This window comes from Schistocerca cancellata, chromosome 9 (genome assembly GCF_023864275.1).
Source record: "Schistocerca cancellata isolate TAMUIC-IGC-003103 chromosome 9, iqSchCanc2.1, whole genome shotgun sequence".
Taxonomy (NCBI): domain Eukaryota; kingdom Metazoa; phylum Arthropoda; class Insecta; order Orthoptera; family Acrididae; genus Schistocerca; species Schistocerca cancellata.
In genome coordinates, this window is record NC_064634.1 from 427207098 (window position 1) to 427228818 (window position 21721).

The 21721-nt window shown below is 44.6% G+C and overlaps 1 protein-coding gene across 1 annotated transcript in view; it reads left to right on the forward strand.

The window, feature by feature from the left end:
* LOC126100736 (aquaporin AQPAe.a-like) overlaps positions 1 to 21721 on the forward strand; it is a 346657-nt gene that overhangs the window by 277163 nt on the left and 47773 nt on the right. The window contains exon 3 of the mRNA XM_049911358.1: positions 6250 to 6457. Within this exon, the coding sequence (XP_049767315.1) occupies positions 6319 to 6457 (139 nt within the window). The 5' untranslated portion in view covers positions 6250 to 6318. The remainder of the gene's footprint in view (positions 1 to 6249; positions 6458 to 21721) is intronic.

Sequence of the window (21721 nt, forward strand, 5' to 3'; positions counted from 1 at the left end):
GGTAATGGCCAGAATAACACCAGCCCGTAGCCACAGCGTGAGGAAGGTTGAACTCGTAAACAGAACGAACGACAGCGGATCACTGCAGCACCTCCAGTTCCGCTGCTCGGCCGGCCCCAATGCAGCTGCCACACCCACACCACTTGCCGACGCGACTTACGCGATCTATTGGCGTCGCTCCGCCCAGGCCCGCTCGTCTCTCTCTCTCTCTCTCTCTCTCTCTCTCTCTCTCTCTCTCTCCGCCCGAGACTCCCTCTCGGCTTCCCGCACAGAATCCCAGAGGGCACACCAACCCGCGCACCGCAAAGCGAATCGAAAGAGATCGAACACACTACACCGGAACAATCAAATCGCAGGAGCACACGGCACAACGGTGTTTACATCTTTGGGTGATTTTAGTGACATCTCTGAACATTCAAAGGGGAATGCAATATCCACAGTCAACGTCTATCTTCAAGAGTTCTGGGAATCGGGCTGATGCAAAACTTTTTTTGATGTGTCTACGATAACCCAACGACATCGTCAGTTGCGATTGCAATGGGCGACGGATATCGAGATTGGATCGTGGATCAATGGGAACGTAGCACGAAGTCGGAACAGTCACGCTGCTTGTTACTGCAGGTCGATGGTTGTTTCCGGATATGCAGTCACCCAGGCGGATGACTGCTCGAAACGTGCACCGCGCCACTGACACAGGCTTGTACGAGAAATATTGTACTGTGGGTGATACCTGGGCTGCCTTGGCACATGTCTTGGTAATCAAAGGCGCCGTGGCAGTTGTATACTACGTGAATATTATTGAGGATAACCTTCTTTTCTTCATTGTCACAAACATCGCCTGGTTGAGCCCTATGGAAGACATAGGAGTCAGATCCGCGTCCAGAAACCACTGACGCGTAATGTGTGAAATAGCATAATCTCTGCGTGGACGTCTGGTGGCACATAACTCCGGAAAACTACCAGCGACCTGTCGGATCTATGCCTCTCAGAGTCGATGAGTTACAAAGGTAGACCATCTCGCTGTTAAGCTCGCGTTGGTGTTCGTGTATTTAGCCATTGGTGTATTTAGCCATTCATAAAGATACACCCTTAAAGTGTTGTTGAGTGAGATTGGTTAATTTAAGCATAAATGTAAGTGGCGCAGCAACAGACATACTCTCCTATGTAACAATGGCTGCTATTTGTTTTTGCAAGTGTTCCACTAGTGACGTATTTGGACTCTTTTCCGTGCAGTGTTTATGTTCAATTTCTCACAGTGACAACTGAAAGAAGCTGTTGAGAATACTCAGTTATGCCAAAGAATGTTCAGGAACATTGACCTTGAATGGAAGAAGATGAGTGACATGAATGAGATTCTCCGTCGAATAGAATCACTCATCGTGTCTGAACATGAACCTCCCGATACGGCCGTCCGTCTGGCGCGTGGATGAGCATTCTGAAAGCCTAAAAAGATTTGTATAATTTCACGCAAAAGAATCATGACAGATCAGCTATGACTTATAAAGCGGAGCAGGCTGTAAGGAGAGTTCCAGTTTTTGATAGAGCGACATGGTGGAAGCGTATTACATAGTAAATGAGCAGTCTGCGCGACGTATCACTGTGTTTCCCTGCGGTTGACACGTGTAACGATGAATCATGCTGGCCGAGTAACACAGGTGCTTGCAAGCTAATGGCTCTTTTACTACCACTGGTAATAGGGTACCTTGCGATAAACAGCGGTTTGCTGGTAATAAAGTACTTGGAGATAAACAGCAACTTTCTGTAACATTCTGCACTGTCACGCTGTCCGACGCCAAGTTGAAAATTTCTACGCCAGGGGAAAGCTTTTTAACGTGGTTGATATATATTTATTCATCTATTCATCTTTATTAATAGTCCGTCATCATAACTTACTGGGACTGTATACCTGTACGTAATTTTTCTCAAACGAACTCTACATATAAATTTCTCTTGGTTGTTAAAGCTCCCATTACAGTGTTGAGATCTTATTCTCTGCTGTCTCATAATCGTTCCGGCACTATTCTCTCTTGTTTCCTCTAAGAAATCTAAGCACTAAATTTTCTATTACTAATTTACCCCCTGAAACTACCATACATATAATATTATAAAAGAAAAATATGTAATAATAATAATAAACAGTGAGACTGGAAGAGCAAATGGAGAAAGGAATAGTAACGAGCAAAGAAAAGAAAGAAATTCTCAATGTCAATGGAATTGTGGAGGAGGTGATCGTTACTACGGCACTTTTTAAGTATTATTAACTACCCCTACTAGATAGGGTACTCTATGCAGAGTTTCCTTTTCGCATTAGCTTCAGGAATCTCGTGGATCCATAAGAACGGTGGAGTTGGGTATTTCCCATTTCACCATCGATATGGTAGGTTGGGTATTAGAGATCCAGTTTCCCTGTCGAAAGCGACTTCGGATCACCGGACAAATCAGCTTCGAGTCCAGAGACAAGTCGATGATTGATTGGACCTATTCCGCTTCATCTAGGTATTTTCATCCTTCTGTTGATATAAAACGTCATATCCTTCTGTCTCGGGCACTTGTTAGCTGTACATCGTGCTCTCTTTTGGCTGTATGTCAGAGAATTACACCTATTACACACAAGATGCTAAATTTCGGCGCCTCGTGGAATATCTTATAAAGAAACGTCCTCTGAAGCTACTGACTGGCTTACAAATAAACTGGACGCTCCCGTAGAATGTTTCAGCCGTACGTAGTGCTCCTCAACTGCAGCCGAGTTGCTGCATTCTTTTGAGTCTTCATAAATGTTCTGTGTGTGGAGCATGTTCTGTCAAATAGCGAACAAGACTAGCTGTTTGTTCAGTGCGAATCATTCGGAGTCCCTTCCTGATATTCTGGAATGAATAATGTGTCCATTTTTCAGTAGCGGAGAATCCCTGCCTTTCTTGCCATAAGTACATGAGAAGCTCTGTGATGGAGATGCCGTAGACTTCTCGAATCCCAATTATTTCATTTACTCTATGTTGCCTTGTTTTATTGATCCAGTAGATGGCTGTTATTTCGATGTTAAGGAGATCAAGAGACAGAACGCCAAAGATAATTTGCAATGCACCAGCTGAAGTATCAAATGCGTCTGATCAATGCAATAGAGTAGCACACTGCATCCCTAGCACAGACAGTCTCTCCTTTCTATGCTCCCATAACTTACACTATAGTCCACCATCACTGTTAGTAGAGCTTCATGATATAGGTTTGTAAAGGTAGAGCTAACAGTTTTGTTCATAAGAGCCAAACCTTCCGAACATGTTGCATGACAAAGTTTTTCACACAGGTGCATCCACAGAAACTTACGTATTCTTTTAAAAGATTTCAGGTGTAGCTCTGTCTGCCGTTTAACATAATATGCTAAGTTTACTTGTTATGTACCATTTGAGAACCGTGAACAGCAGAATTTTCATTTCCTCTCCAACTGTAGTCTATTGTTAACTTTGACTAGGTGTCCCAGAAAGCAAGCCTAAGTTGTGGCCGGAGAACAGTTTTTGAGATTTTTGCACGAATATTTCAGTTTATTTGTGCGATTTTCATTCAGGCGAACTGAATACTGTGCCGTCATATAGTATTTTGTTTGGACTGGAAGGTTTATGAGAACCGCGCCGCATTTTCAACATGTAAAAGGTGAAGGACTGAATTCGAACGTGCACAAGTTTAGTGGAAGATGATCTACTTGAAGCACAATCCAACTTCGCATCTACTGATGAAAGTTTTAAGGGCTTTCAGAACAGAGGGAATAAGATATGTATGAAGTAGGTGAAATCATAAAAATATCAGAAGTAGTTTGGCACATTTTAACTGAAAATTTAAATATGAGAATAATTTGTAAAAGATTCTATTGACTTTATTGATTGCTGACCAAACGCGATTGTGGACATAAAAAGAATCGAACTGATTTTGTGTCACCCATTTGAGGCAAGGAACGAAACAGTACTGAAAGCTGTGGGCAGAATGCCGTGGTCCTGCACAAAAAGGTGAAAACTATTTAAAATGTCGGAGTGGTTACAACAAGTGTAATTTGGGGGGTGAACGAAATTTTGTGTTAAACTACCTTACATAGCCTAAGAAATTACTGGGAAGTATTATGTGAGTCTTGCGGACATAGTGGGTGAAGAGCTACACTTGGCCTGTATAGCACAAGGAAGGAAAAATCATCTTTCATCGGGATAACGAGAGCTCCTCTGACAACAGGAAAACAGGGAAATTTGAAGTATCAGATGCTTTTGAGCATCCAACCTATTCACCAGCTTTTTATTCCCGTATCTAAAACAGCTTGTAGCTGGAAAACAATTGGCGCCGAATGAACAGGTTATGGCAAAAGACATGAAATCACTTTTTAATTCTTTTTTCACCCATGTTTTTGTTACGGGGCGTGTTCAGAATACTCAGCTGGCAAGGTATTCGCAAGTGGAATAAATTTTCAATAACATTCAGCGCCTAGCGAAAGCAGGAGAACGGTGACGTTGTGTTACTGGTAACCGCACTATGCGTGAATGCCCGGTGTTATGTACCAACTTGTATTCAGTGCCTCGTGAAGTTAAGACAAGTGATACTTTTGGTGGTGGAAGTCCATCCATGGAACGTTAAGATCGGTAAGACATCCCCCTAACCATGATTTAAACTGAGGATTTCTTCAATTAGCGTTGTCGTGCAGCAGACACTGCAAACAGTTTCGCTGTACTGAACTGAACTCCAATTCTGCACATGGTAGTCCTCAAACTGTATTGACACAACCACTCTGGGTCCCGTTGGTGTATTACAGCAGCCACAAGAATCCTCTCAAAAGACTGATGCATTTATTTTCTCGTAAAGATCTTCGTGTCATTTAACAAAACTATTGACAAATTTCCACTGTATATCTGTTTATAGACTCTCCGAATTAGCTGGAAGAGGTTACTTCTTGCTGTACCGTATTTTAAGGTTGCATTCCCTGACATAGGTGAGTGGAATTGGCAAGAATGATCGTAATGATCGCTCATGTGTCCTTTGTGACTTGTTGTTAGTTTTATTATATCTGCACCTTTAGTAAAGGACAGTTATATTGGTGAACTGAATGTGCATTCCCTTCAGAAAACCTATATTGGAGTTTTCTAGGTATGTATCGGTCACGTATGTGAGATTTTTCTCCTAGTGCCTGTCAGCCGATATTTTTAGCAGTTATACTACTCTCTCCTGCAATTCTAACAAGGTTGAGAGTCATTTGCGCTAGCTTCCTTGTGTAGATTCAGTGCAGCGTACCATTGTTTTATAAGCTATTTCAGTCACTGACCAATTGCAGTTTCACTATATCCAACCAGGAAACAGTAGCATAGCGTTCTCTCCACTTGGATGTTAATCTATGAGAACGTTCTGTTTCATGTCTCCACTTACTGCTACTCACAGGTGGTCGTAAGATGTGATTACTCCAGTAGCGACTCACTAACCGTGTTGAGAGAGACTACAGCATTTCCTCACCTCGTGTGTGGCATGACCTTGTGTTCCTTTACATTTAACAACCCACACACGCCGCTCGTCAACACATTTTCTAAGGCAATCCATTTTTCTCTTGTTCCAGGATACTCATCGTCCAGCAATATCAGTGAAGGAGTGGTCGTCAAGAACAGGAGTGTGATGCGTTAACTCATCTATCCCGAAGTTTCAAACTGACAGTACAAACTGGATGGCTTAAGTGCGCGGGTTCTACTAACAACAAGGAGCAGCGTGCTTGCCTGGTGAATATATTATACAAATCGTGTGGGCCTGCCGTGTGGTAATTCACTAGTCATTTCAAATGTTTGAACCATTATTACATTAACTTTTAGGCTGGAACTCCGAGACGCCTGTGAAGAAATAATAGCTAACAAAACCAACAAATAATCATCCTGTTGTACGTGAAAATCGCAGCAGTATTGCTTCACCGCGTTCAGATTTCTTTGTGTTTCTGAAGCTTCAGAAAATTTCACTCAACTGACAGCTTAAACTCACTGTGGCAAGTACATTTTCAAAATGGCTGTACTTCCATAGTAATCGATATTTGTTTCAAACAGAAGGAATTTAGAAACAAAGGATGAATTACTAGTATACGCACGTATCTTAACATTTTTCCCTGACGTACTTGATCATCGACTCCAATCGTTATTCCAAAATTCATAGCATGCAGGCGTAAAAGAAAAAAATACGATAAACAAAAACGAGCTGAAATGTTCCACAGATACAGCGCCTAATTAGTTTCCTTGCAAATTGTGATAGGCGCTTTTCCGGAAAGCAGACCGAAGACGTCTTCCCGGCGCTCCACCACTTCAGCTACAGCCTATCAGCATGCCGAACGGAGAGTTGGGTAAAATGACGCCAGACATCACCGTAATACACTGCGCGCCGGACGTCGCCAACGGAAAGACACCGCCACCAATGGGCGAGAAAACTCCTGTCGAACCATGTTGCCTGGCCGCCGTTAAGGGTAAGTGTCAGTTGCATCACTTCGTTGCGAGGATCTTGCATCCTTTTCCATTTGATTGACATCTGTAGAGTACAGTAAAGTAGTTAATCATTTTGTCAATATTTGTAACCATTACTCCTCATTGGCTACTTTAAAGTTGTTTAAGCCGGCCGGGGTGGCCGACGGTTCTAGGCGCTTCAGTCTGGAACCGCGCGACCGCTACGGTTGCAGGTTCGAATCCTGCCTCGGGCATAAATGTGTGTGCTGTCCTTAGGTTAGTTAGGTTTAAGTAGTTCTAAGTTCTAGGGGACTGATGACCTCAGCTGTTAAGTCCCATAGTGCTCAGAGCCATTTAAATGTTGTTTATATTGTAAGGAGAAGGATGAGGAGAAGGGACAGGATGATGCTAAGACATGAGGGAATGACTTCCATGGTACTAGAAGGAGCTGTAGAGGGCAAAAACTGTAGAGGAAGACAGAGATTGGAATACGTCAAGCAAATAATTGAGGACGTAGGTTGCAAGTGCTACTCCGAGATGAAGAGGTTAGCACAGGAAAGGAATTCGTGGCGGGCCCCATCAAACCAGTCAGTAGACTGATGACCAAAAAAAAAAAAAAAAAAAAAAAATTGTAGATAAGAATAATTATTACTGCACTCGTTTTTGCTGTTGAAATTTATTTTTGTTTTTAAGCAGACATGTTTCACATCATTGCTTTAGAGATTTTTAGTGGTTGTTGTGTCTCCTAGATTTTATGCATCCCATCGGCTCTGCAATAAGCATTCTGAAAGTCTACATGATAATTATTTCAAGCATGGGTTACGTTTGCAAACGTACTGATCATCTGTCATGTAATGCGAAAAGGATTACTGATAGCCGGCTGGTGTGGCCGAGCGGTTCTAGGCGCTTCAGTCTGGAACCGCGCGATCGCTACGGTCGCAGGTTCGAATCCTGCCTCGGGAATGGATGTGTGTGATGTCCTTAGGTTAGTTAGGTTTAAGTAATACTAAGTTCTAGGGGACTGATGACCTCAGCTGCTAAGTCCCATAGTACTCAGAGCCATTTGAACCATTTGATTACTGATAACAAGGTTCCCCTTAAAAGTAAACAGAAAATGTTTGTACTTGTCTACTGCACAGAATATTTTAATTGTAGAAAGATGTATCATATGTAACGTGTTTTCAAATTTCTCTTTCAATTTCTAAGCCGTACAGAAGCCGCTAAGTAAATAATGACATCACTCCAAATCCCGAGACGGTCTGCAACAGTGATACTGGATAAATTTTTAACATAAACATGTTCTATCCTCCAACATTTAATGGATGAAAGAACGAAAGTAGTTTACTGTCGGGTCTACAAGTTACTACATTTGCCAATTAACTTCTTTACTTTCGATTGCAGGCCAATAATGATCTTGTTAAAGATGAAAACCATGATTCCTCTGGAATTTTAAGGTTGTGATTAAAATTAAAATTTATTATCAGTCGACGACTGCAAAGTAGCGGTCAAATGGATCTCCTTAAACTGAAGGAATTTCCAAAAAAATTAGTGTTGCGTATGTTGTGACTCAACGCTGCTATTAATTTACACCAAACATCCATGGTAGGAGGAAAGTGTAATACTGCTATAATTCTTTATAAAGGTGGCTAATTGACCGCTTACTAATTAAACACTTTTTTTGACATGGCGCCACGGTAACGGAAATGAAACAACAAAGTAAGATGTAAACAGTAACATTTATCAAGATAACAGTATGTTACAATACAGAACTTAACTTCGGTAGGGAAGGCGACCTAAAACCACGTATCACAAAGAACAAATTCTACCGTGGTCACAATATTTGAATTACGAGGTTTATTTTTTGTAAGTTAACATTAAGAACTATTAAATACACAAGGAAACTATACATTATACCTTATAGGATTACCACTACGTATTATTAGAGGGCTTACTCAGTATCCTGTCGTAAGTTTCGTTGGGCGAAATGACATACTCCTATATCTTCTATACAGATTCACATATATTTGCAAACGTCACATGTGAACATGACGAAAGAGAGGTTTGCCGAATTATTGGTAGGGTATTAAGTGCTTATCGTTTATTTAGTTAAATTAAATAGGTACTTACTTGCCATCAATGTCCACTTGCTGACACGACTCCCAATGTCTTTTCTCTTGTCTTACTCAAATGCCAGTTTTCTTGTATCATTCAGTATACACACATCAAAAAAAGTTTTGCATCACCTCGATTCCGAGAGTTCCGGAACCTGTACAGAAAACTGGAGTAGAGAGCAACATCATTTCCACCGTTCTTATTGCTCATGGAAACCACACATTGCGTGTTGTACCACCATACAGCGTGAAATTCAGAAGAGGTGGTCCAGATTCTTGCACACACCGGTACCTCTAATATGCCGTACACGTGCTCTTGCATTGATGCATGCCTATATTCGTCGTGGTATGCTACTCACTAGTTCATCAAGGCACTGTTGATCCACATTGTACCACTCCTCAACGGCGATTCGTCGTAGATCCCACAGAGTGGTTGGTGGATCACGTCGTCCTTAAACAGCCCTTTTCAATCTATCCCAGGCATGTTCTATAGGGTTCATGTCTTGAGAAAATGCTGGCCACTCTAGTCGAGCGATGTCTTTATTCTGAAGGAAGTCATTCACAAGATGTGCACCATGGGGGTGCGAATTGTGGTCCATGAAGACGATATGGTTGCACTATCGGTCAGAGGATGGCATTCACGTATCGTACAACCGTTACAGCGCCTTACATGACCATTAGCGGCGTACGTCGGCCCAATATAACGCTATCCCAAAACACCAGGGAATTTCCACCTTGCAGCACTCGCTAGACAGTGTGTCTAGCGTTCAGCCTGACCGGGTTTCCTCCAACCACGTCTCCGACGATTGCCTGGTTGAAGGCATATGTAACACTCATCGGTAAAGAGAACGTGATGCCAATCCTGAGCGGTCCAGTCGGCATGTTGTTCGGCCCATCTATACCGAACCGCATGGTGTCGTGGTTGCAAAGATGGACGTTGGGAGTGAAGATGCGCATCATGCAGCCTATTGCGCATGTGGCTGCACGAAAAGAATTATTCAACACGGTGGCGTTGCTGTCAGGGTTCCTCCGATCCATAATCCGTTGGTAGCGGTCAGCCACTGCAGTGGTTGCCCTTGGGCGGCCTGAACGAGGCATGTCATCGGCAGTTTCTGTCTCTCTGTATTCCCTCCATGTCCGAACAACATCGCTTTGGTTCTCTTCGAGACACCTGGACACTTCCCTTATTGAGAGCCCTTCCTGGCACAATTTAACTATGCGGACGCGATCGAACCGCGGTATTGACCGTCTAGGTGTGGTTGAAATACAGACAACAAGAGCCATGTAGCTCCCTCCTGGTGGAATAACTGGAAAGTATCGGCTGTCGGATCCCCTCCTTCTAATAGGCACTGCTGATGTTGTGTACATCTTTGGGCGGGTTTAGTGACGTCTCTGAACAGTCAAAGGGACTGTGTCTGTGATACAATATCCACAGTCAACGTTTGTCTTCAGGAGTTCTGGGAACCAGCAGTGATGCAAAACTTTTTTTGATGTGTATAAGTTCAACTGGCTTGGATACATAACCTTTATTGTGTTGTAATAGCTTAATTTCTAGGTTTGTTAGAAGCGTTTGTTGGAACTGACCTAAACCTTTATCAACTCCCTAATTTGCTTTTTCTTGTCACGTACTCTTCTGCTTAAGTAGCTTGAGGAACACCGAACATTTTTGAGGCACTCTGCCAGTCTATTTGTTTGTTATTAACAGCATCAATAGCCTTCCGCAAGTTCTCTGAATCGTATAACTCGTGTTTAGCGATTCTCTTATAATTTCCAACTATTATTACTGAAATAGTTATTATAATAATGACCTATGTGTTATATTACCGTAAATGGAAATGAATGGCGGTCCCCACCCGGTCAGCTAAATCATTTATGTATATACACTCCTGGAAATTGAAATAAGAACACCGTGAATTCATTGTCCCAGGAAGGGGAAACTTTATTGACACATTCCTGGGGTCAGATACATCACATGATCACACTGACAGAACCACAGGCACGTAGACACAGGCAACAGAGCATGCACAATGTCGGCACTAGTACAGTGTATATCCACCTTTCGCAGCAATGCAGGCTGCTATTCTCCCATGGAGACGATCGTAGAGATGCTGGATGTAGTCCTGTGGAACGGCTTGCCATGCCATTTCCACCTGGCGCCTCAGTTGGACCAGTGTTCGTGCTGGACGTGCAGACCGCGTGAGACGACGCTTCATCCAGTCCCAAACATGCTCAATGGGGGACAGATCCGGAGATCTTGCTGGCCAGGGTAGTTGACTTACACCTTCTAGAGCACGTTTGGTGGCACGGGATACATGCGGACGTGCATTGTCCTGTTGGAACAGCAAGTTCCCTTGCCGGTCTAGGAATGGTAGAACGATGGGTTCGATGACGGTTTGGATGTACCGTGCACTATTCAGTGTCCCCTCGACGATCACCAGTGGTGTACGGCCAGTGTAGGAGATCGCTCCCCACACCATGATGCCGGGTGTTGGCCCTGTGTGCCTCGGTCGTATGCAGTCCTGATTGTGGCGCTCACCTGCACGGCGCCAAACACGCATACGACCAACATTGGCACCAAGGCAGAAGCGACTCTCATCGCTGAAGACGACAAGTCTCGATTCGTCCCTCCATTCACGCCTGTCGCGACACCACTGGAGGCGGGCTGCACGATGTTGGGGCGTGAGCGGAAGACGGCCTAACGGTGTGCGGGACCGTAGCCCAGCTTCATGGAGACGGTTGCGAATGGTCCTCGCCGATACCCCAGGAGCAACAGTGTCCCTAATTTGCTGGGAAGTGGCGGTGCGGTCCCCTACGGCACTGCGTAGGATCCTACGGTCTTGGCGTGCATCCGTGCGTCGCTGCGGTCCGGTCCCAGGTCGACGGGCACGTGCACCTTCCGCCGACCACTGGCGACAACATCGATGTACTGTGGAGACCTCACGCCCCACGTGTTGAGCAATTTGGCGGTACGTCCACCCGGCCTCCCGCATGCCCACTATACGCCCTCGCTCAAAGTCCGTCAACTGCACATACGGTTCACGTCCACGCTGTCGCGGCATGCTACCAGTGTTAAAGACTGCGATGGAGCTCCGTATGCCACGGCAAACTGGCTGACACTGACGGCGGCGGTGCACAAATGCTGCGCAGCTAGCGCCATTCGACGGCCAACACCGCGGTTCCTGGTGTGTCCGCTGTGCCGTGCGTGTGATCATTGCTTGTACAGCCCTCTCGCAGTGTCCGGAGCAAGTATGGTGGGTCTGACACACTGGTGTCAATGTGTTCTTTTTTCCATTTCCAGGAGTGTATATAGGATAATAACGGTCCTGTCACACTTACCTAGGGCACTCCTGATGACACTCTTGTCTCCGATCAACACTCGCCATCGTCGACAACATACTGGATTCTATAATTTAAGAAGTCTTCGACACCCTCATATCTGTGAACCTATTCCATATGCGTAACAGCCTGCAATGGAGCACCATGTCAAGCGCTTTCCACAAATCTAGAAATATGCAAGTGCCTGTTGCCCTTCATCCATATTTCGCAGTATATCATGTGAGAAAAGGGCAAGCTAAGTTTCGTAAGAGCGATGCTTTCTGAAACCATGCTAACTTCGTGGACATAAGATAATAAATCTAATTATCCAGGTGTAGTATGCCACAGAAGAACAATTGTTACAACTTTTAAAACCCGATGCGCACGAATTCTTCAGATAACACATTAGCGTATAAGTAAACGGCCTACGCCATTTCTAATGTAACCGTGTCGTCAACACCAGAACATAACCTTGTGCCAAAAAGTGCTACCTCTTGTGGCAGGAAGAAGAAACACGTGGTACGTCATTTTACCAGTTTGTATCATTTATGGACGCTTTCCCCTATAGTTGTCACTTGATGTCCTAAACCAAAGACAATGAAATCTAAATAGCTGTGCAATCAGTTGCTGCCTGTGATGTTATCACAATAAATAATAGTAATGCTGTAGACATTTTCGATTGTCCTATTATCCATGCACTAGGTGGAATGTAGTCTTCAAACAATTGTACTAAGCTGGATGCAGGCAATCAGCAGAATGGTCTAGCTAAAGTTTCGGAACCGCCAGAGTGTCAATGACGCGTCGTGTTTCATATCTGTCGGCGGAAGAATTGGCTTATGCACCAGAACAAGGTAGAGGCAACGTAGCCCGCAGTTGACAGCGTTCTCTTTGGCAAATGTCCACATTGTCAGCGGACATATATCATTTGCTAAAGGACGTAGCGCGGAAGCGGAAAGAGATCCATATCGTGTGCGCCATGTGGAGGCTGCTGCACGCACTGGAGAGGTGCCTGGTGAGTGGTTGTGACTGTGTGATGGTGACCTCTCATGGTATTTGTTGTACCTCTCAGCTCGTACGTAACATTTAACTATCACAATCTTGGGAAACAAGACGCAGAACCAATCAGCGTGGAAACGCTTGCAAATGCCTTCAATGGCTTTAGAACCTCAACAGCAGATAGGAGCCTGCACAAGATGAGACACTTCTGACATTCTACAGAGATCACACGAGGACACTTACTTCCCTTCTAGCGGCAATTTGTGGCACAGTCACGGGCTACCTGTCTATTGAAAAAGAAAGCGTAGGTCATTCCTGTTTCCAAGAAGGATCGCTGGAGAGATCCACGTATTTACAGGCTTAAGGAACATCACTGCTGTTAGTGTGTTATAAAACTATGAAAAATATTTTTTGTCCACGCATTACGAGGTTTTTTGGAGAACGAAATTGTCCTCTATAAGTCAAGAAGGAGTCTGTGAACAAAGATCTTGCGAAACTCAAGTCGCTGTGTTCGTCCAGGAGATCTAAGGCACCCAGGTTGACGCCGTGTTCCTTTACTTCAGGAAGCATTCGTTACAAGTACACCGAGTATCGTACCAAGCTTGTGCCGGGATCCAGCAGACAGAACTCAACCTCATTATTCTCAACGGAACGAAATAGACTGCTACGTAGTTATTTCGTCAGTAGCCGTAATTAATGTTGTAGGAGTGTGACTGTTTATAACACACATACAAACGATCCATGAGGATGCCGACAGTCTGTGGTGTTGTCTACAGGTAGGTTGCAACGGTAAGACAGACGCGGAATGCAGAAAGACCTGCAGCGAACCGATGATTGGTGCTTGGCTGGTAGTTGGCTGATGAACATAAACAAATTTCACGTACTGCACATACACTGAGCTGGCAAAATTTATGGGATAACAATATGCATGCACTACTGGCCATTAAAAAATTGCTACACCAAGAAGAAATGCAGATGTTAAACGCGTGGCCTGACGACCCTTGCATAAATACCGGGTGTCCCCCCTCAGAGTCGTCGGGCCCATTCTGTCTGTTGTTTCGGCAGATTTTTTGAAGTTCTTTTTTGAAGCGTGTTGTTGGAATCACTCCAAACAAGCACTGCTCTTCATACACTACTGGCCATTAAAATTGCTTCACCAAGAACAAATGCAGATGATAAATGGGTATTCATTGGACAAATATATTATACTACAACTGACATGTGATTACATTTTCACGCAGTTTGGGAGCATAGATCCTGAGAAATCAGTACCCAGAACAACCACCTCTGGCCGTAATAACGGCCTTGATACGACTGGGCATTGAGTCAAACAGAGCTTGCATGGCGTGTACAGGTACAGCTGCCCATGCAGCTTCAACACGATACCACAGTTCATCAAGAGTAGTGACTGGCTTATTGTAACGAGCCAGTTGCTCGGCCACCATTGACCAGACGTTTTCAATGGATGAGAGATCTGGAAAATGTGCTGGCCAGGGCAGCAGTCGAACATTTTGTGTATCCAGAAAGGCCCGTACAGGACCTGCAACATGCGGTCGTGCATTATCCTGCTGAAATGTAAGGACCGAATGAAGGGTAGCGCCACGGGTCGTAACACATCTGAAATGTAACGTCCACTGTTCAACGTGCCGTCAATGGGAACAAGAGGTGACCGAGACGTATTACCAATGGCACCCCATACCATCACGCCGGGTGATACGCCAGTATGGAGATGACGAATACACGCTTCCAATGTGCGTTCACCGCGATGTCGCCAAACACGGATGCGACCATCATGATGCTGTAAACAGAACCTGGATTCATCCGAAAAAATGATCTTTTGCCATTCGTGCACCCAGGTTCGTCGTTGAGTACACAATCGCAGGCGCTCCTGTCTGTGATGCAGCGTCAAGGGTAACCGCAGCCATGGTCTCCGAGCTGATAGTCCATGCTGCTGCAAACGTCGTCGAACTGTTCGTGCAGATGATTGTTGTCTTGCAAACGTCCCCATCTGTTGACTCAGGGACAGAGACGTTGCTGCACGAGACGGTACAGCCATGCGGATAAGATGCCTGTCATCTCGACTGCTAGTGATACGAGCCCGTTGGGATCCAGCACGGCGTTCCGTATTACCCTCCTGAAGCCATCGATTTCATATTCTGCTAACAGTAATTGGATCTCGACCAACGCGAGCAGCAATGTCGCGATACGATAAACAACAATCGCGATAGGCAACAATCCGACCTTTATCAAAGTCGGTAACGTGGTGGTACGCATTTCTCCTCCTTACACGAAGCATCACAACAACGTTTCACCAGGCAAAGCCGGTCAACTGTTGTTTGTGTATGAGAAATCTGTTGGAAACCGACCTCATGTCAGCACGTTGTAGGTGTCACCACCGGCGCCAACCTTGTGTGAATGCTCTGAAAAGCTAATAATTTGCATATCACAGCATCTTCTTCCTGTCGGTTAAATTTCTCGTCTGTAGCACGTCATTTTTGTGGTGTAGCAATTGTAATGTCCAGTAGTGTACATAAGAGTGTGCCGAGAATACCACATGTCAGGCATTACCACGGACAACACAGTGGCCGACGGCCTTCACTTAACGATCGAGAGCAGCGGCACTTGCTTAGACTTGTCAATGCTAACAGACAGGCAACACTTCATGAAAGAATTGCAGAAATCAAAGTGGGACGTACGACGAACGTATTCATTAGGACAATTCCGCGAAATACGGCGTTAATGCGGTATGGCAGCAGACGACCGACATGAGTGCCATTGCTAACAGCACGACGTCGATTGCAGCGCCTCTCCTGGGCTCTTGAGAATGTTGGGTGAACCCTAAACGACTTGAAAATATCGACCTGGTCAGATGAGTCCCGGTTTTAGTGAGTAAGAGCTGATGATAGATTTAGAGTGTGGCGCAGACCCCACGAAGGTATGGATCCAAATTATCTACAAGGCACTGTCAAAGGTAGTGGTGGCTCCATAATTATTCTGGGCTGTGCCTACATAGAATGGACTAGGTCCTCTCATGCAGCTGAAGCAATCTTGACTGGAAATGCTATGTTTGGCTATTTGCAGCCATTCACATACTACATGTTCCCAAACTACGATAGAATTTCGTATGGATGACAGTAGAACATGTCATCGGGTGAATGATTTGGTCACCCAGACCGCGCATCATAAATATCATAAAACATTTGTGGGGCATAATAGAGAGATCAATTCCTGCACAACATTCTACACTGGCAACACTTTCATAGTTACGGACGGCTGTAGACGCAGCATGGCTCAACATTTCTGCAGGGGACTACCCACGACTTGTTGAGTCCATGCCACGTCGAGCTCCTGCACTACGCCTGTCAAAAGGAGGTCCGACACGATACTGGGAGGTATCCCAAGACCTTTGTCTCCTCACTGTAAATAGACGAACAGATCCGTTACTGTTTACAATACTGGTGATGGGTTACTGGACACAGTAACAAGCGTAAAGTGACCTAAATTGGAGTGGCTACATAAAACAGTTTCTAGGAAAAGCTGATGGGAGGCAAGGTTTCATTGGAAGACTCTTAAGGAAATGTAAATCATTCCCGGAGGGGCGTCCGCCGCTCGTGGTCTCGCGGTAGCGTTCTCGCTTCCCGAGCACGGGGTCCCGGGTTCGATTCCCGGCGGGGTCAGGGATTTTCACCTGCCTCGAGATGGCTGGGTGTTTGTGTTGTCCTCATCATTTCATCATCATCCAGGAAAGTGGCGAAATTGGACTGAGCAAAGGTTGGGAAATTGTACGGGCGCTGATAACCACGCAGTTGAGCGCCCCACAAACCAAAACCAAAAAAACTAGGGAAAGACTTGTTCGATCGGTTCTTAAGTTTCGCTCATCGGTCTCGGATCCTTACAAGGTTAAGTTAATAAAACGGAAATAGAATATCCAACGAAGAGCAGCACCTTTCTTTACGACATTGTTTAGTAAGCGCGACATCGTTGTAGAGATGACTAACAATGTTCAGTGGAAGACGCTACAGGCGTTACTATAAGATTCGGACAGCATGCAGGGTGTTTCGTAAAGATTTTTAGTTTTCACAAAGCTCTTTCTTCTACATGATTGAAGCCTTATTCCTCGGGTTGATTTTAAGTTATACATCGAAATTAAAAGTTTATGTTGGCGACAGTTGCAAGTTGCCGGTGCACGTAATTGCCGGCAAGGGTCTACCTGGTACAGACAGCTCGCTGGCTCTCTCGCTCATTCATTACCTAATATGCTTCGACTCGAGATGGCGAAAACATGACTGTGTTCTCCGTTTCAAGAGGAGCTGTTCAACTGTATACCGTTATTTTCATCGACTGTATCGATCGTATGGAAGTGAACCTCCTACAACTCGACGAATTCAATGATGACACCGGCTAATTCAAGGCACTGCTTATAGTCCCATACTCAGGGCTCAAACGTAGTGATCAGGTGCAGCAATATTACATCGCGTAGTAGAGCTTCTTTGTTATTTGCCGTTGCGTCATCCGATCCTTTATGAAGTTAGAAGTGTGTATCTCTGTCGTGCGAGTGACCGTGTTGAGGACCACGCCACAGTAAGAGGTTTTATAGCCCGGAACGTTACCAACATGTGGCCAGCTCTACATGTATGTTTCAGCAGGACAATGCCCGGTACAAGTGACGACGAATGAATAAGCCTTCTGCGAAGAACGACTGGTACCAGAAGTTTCCTAGCTTGCACATTCGCCTGTACTTTATCCATTTTGGTCGGTGGGCAAGTTGTTCGTTATGCCCTTCATGGAACCACTGTGGATGCTTTGTGAATGTGCCTACCTATCGCGTGCCAGAGTGTTTCCCACCAACATATCCAGACCCTCTTGGATTCCATGCCACGACGTCCGGAGGCTCTGATTGCAGTGAGTGGCAGCTTCACACCGCATTGAATTCGCACGTTCAAAGTGCATGTACAATTCTGTAATTCTAATCATACGAGTATTATCATGTATCTAGTCTGCGGAATAAATTTCACTGTAATACTTGTATCCTTGGTGAAATTGTCACAAACAATTGTGTACATCTCCGACCAACTCACTCACTATTGTGATAATTTCCAGTGTCAAGCTACACAAGAAACTTACATTCTACACCGAACACACATTGTACGCTCGGTGAGACTTCCTTCCCGAACAGCCAGTATTCCTTTGTATGACCATTTAGAGTGGCACAGTGATTAAAACACTGGACTCTCAAATATCTATTCAGCCATTCAGGTTTAGGTTTCCCGGAGTTTTATTACAAATGATACAGTTGATATCCCTACCTCCGCTTGCCTCATACGAATTTTTGCGTCGTTTCTGATGACCTAGTCGTCCACGAGACATCTTGGTTCTTTCCCGTTCCACAATTGTAGTACCGGTTACCATAACCGGTAGTCTGTTAAAAAAAATTGTAATTACCAAAGTAACAGTGAATTATCGTCGATCTTTCATCCAGCGGAGGCGAGAGGTGTCACACGTTATTTATACTGTGTGACCCAGAAGAAACAAAGATGTTCGTACAGAAATCTGCGTTACCTCTAACCGTAGCCGAGACGAGCCCTTATAAATATTTTCTATAGTTGTAGAACTACACTCCTGGAAATTGAAATAAGAACACCGTGAATTCATTGTCCCAGGAAGGGGAAACTTAATTGACACATTCCTGGGGTCAGATACATCACATGATCACACTGACAGAACCACAGGCACATAGACACAGGCAACAGAGCATGCACAATGTCGGCACTAGTACAGTGTATATCCACCTTTCGCAGCAATGCAGGCTGCTATTCTCCCATGGAGACGATCGTAGAGATGCTGGATGTAGTCCTGTGGAACGGCTTGCCATGCCATTTCCACCTGGCGCCTCAGTTGGACCAGCGTTCGTGCTGGACGTGCAGACCGCGTGAGACGACGCTTCATCCAGTCCCAAACATGCTCAATGGGGGACAGATCCGGAGATCTTGCTGGCCAGGGTAGTTGACTTACACCTTCTAGAGCACGTTGGGTGGCACGGGATACATGCGGACGTGCATTGTCCTGTTGGAACAGCAAGTTCCCTTGCCGGTCTAGGAATGGTAGAACGATGGGTTCGATGACGGTTTGGATGTACCGTGCACTATTCAGTGTCCCCTCGACGATCACCAGTGGTGTACGGCCAGTGTAGGAGATCGCTCCCCACACCATGATGCCGGGTGTTGGCCCTGTGTGCCTCGGTCGTATGCAGTCCTGATTGTGGCGCTCACCTGCACGGCGCCAAACACGCATACGACCATCATTGGCACCAAGGCAGAAGCGACTCTCATCGCTGAAGACGACACGTCTCCATTCGTCCGTCCATTCACGCCTGTCGCGACACCACTGGAGGCGGGCTGCACGATGTTGGGGCGTGAGCGGAAGACGGCCTAACGGTGTGCGGGACCGTAGCCCAGCTTCATGGAGACGGTTGCGAATGGTCCTCGCCGATACCCCAGGAGCAACAGTGTCCCTAATTTGCTGGGAAGTGGCGGTGCGGTCCCCTACGGCACTGCGTAGGATCCTACGGTCTTGGCGTGCATCCGTGCGTCGCTGCGGTCCGGTCCCAGGTCGACGGTCACTTGCACCTTCCGCCGACCACTGGCGACAACATCGATGTACTGTGGAGACCTCACGCCCCACGTGTTGAGCAATTCGGCGGTACGTCCACCCGGCCTCCCGCATGCCCACTATACGCCCTCGCTCAAAGTCCGTCAACTGCACATACGGTTCACGTCCACGCTGTCGCGGCATGCTACCAGTGTTAAAGACTGCGATGGAGCTCCGTATGCCACGGCAAACTGGCTGACACTGACGGTGGCGGTGCACAAATGCTGCGCAGCTAGCGCCATTCGACGGCCAACACCGCGGTTCCTGGTGTGTCCGCTGTGCCGTGCGTGTGATCATTGCTTGTACAGCCCTCTTGCAGTGTCCGGAGCAAGTATGGTGGGTCTGACACACCGGTGTCAATGTGTTCTTTTTTCCATTTCCAGGAGTGTATTTTACTTTTCTGTTTATTTCGAGTGTTAATTATTATTGTTTTGTGACGTTAAAAATTTGCAACAGTTTGTAATACAGTTTCTACGATACGTCATATACGACACTATATAACGCATATTTGGCAGTCCACATAAAGTATGCCACAATTTCTAATGAATTTTGCAACAAATTTTGAAGAAGGTCACCATCAAGTTCAATGCACGTTTGAACCCGGAAGAGAATATGTTTCATTGTTTCTCATGATTTTAATGTATGTTTCTTCATGAAGGAAGGAATGTCCATTTTACGACTTGGCAGTTAGTCACTTTTCTATCAATCTGCTGCCAAGAGTAGTCTCTGCCCAATCGCACAACACAAAAATTTAACCTCCCGAATTACTGTCCTTCGCTCCTGGATACTCTTTTTTCAGTAGCATGGAAACAGTACACCGTAGAAGATAGGTTAGTGAAGTATGACGTTTTCAGGAATTATTTACAAAATAAAGTGTTTTTTTAAATCTAGAAACCTGAATGAATTAACGAAAAAATTCAAAAATTTCATGAAAATTGGAAATAACATCTCATGAGAACTCCTCAGAAGATTATGACTGGGAAAAGAGATACTGGAAGAACTAGAAAAAGATGGGAATGATTTTGTTTGTGAGTTTGGAACAGGCAACAGCCTAAGCCTTATAACGAAATGATGGTTATGATGATAAATTTCATTACAATACAGCTTTTTAAAGACCCTTTTTTTAAATATTTAAAATCGACAAGCATATTTGCATATCACTTTGAAATATTCAAGAAATGCACAGTTAAAACGTGCTTGCTCATATCTTCGTGGCGAAGCTATCCGTCAAATCCTATGTAAAGGATCATTAATAGATTTATAAATCTCTATTTACACAAATTTTTTACATCACTTTAGAAATAAAAATTAAAAAATTAAAAAGATTTTGTTGAAGATCGTTTGATAAAATACAGTTACATACCAAACTGAAATTCGTCAAAAGTTAAAACTTAGCGTAGTCCCTCATAAGATATGAGCAAGCAAATTGTAAGTTTGCATTTTTTGAATATTTGATAGTGTAGTGATATGCAAATATGCTTGTTGATTTTAGATATTAAAAAAAAGGGTTTAAACTACTGTACTGAAATAAAACTCCGTTACTTAATTTGAAACATAGAGGCCATTACTTGCACTAGATGACATAAACTAAGGTTTCTGTACTTGATGTAAGTAACCGCCTCAATTTCCGCCTTCCTATACATCAGTAAGATCGTATGGAAGCATGTACTGCCACGAGTTTGTAGGATTGTAACTCAAATGGTATGTTGAGCAGAATGGATAGCTGCTATTTGATAACACGGTGTTTTCCTTATTGCTCTATGTAAAGTAAATTAATTCTGATTATGTAATTTTTCTTGTATTTTAGCACTGAAGATGGCTATTTATAGCCGAAATCTAGATACGCAAGAGTAATAACAACTAACGGGATTGCGACTGTCTGCTGTGTGCTTCACCATCCTCAAATACTTTATGTAGTATGGTGATAGTGCGTGGTAGTGGCTCAGTGTTCACTTTTACTGATCTCTCTACTTTCGATCAAATCCCGAATCAAGCGAAAGATAATTAGGATCACTTGCAGAATGTCCAGTTGAGATCTTATTGCAAGCGGTTGTTGACATGATCCTAATGCTGTCTTCAGATACTGTTGATACTATGTATATACTGATTGGAGTCGTGTGTGTGTGTGTGTGTGTGTGTGTGTGTGTGTTTATATCTGCGCGTGACAGATGAATGTCCAGTAAGAAATTATTTAACTGAAATGACGTGGAAGTATAG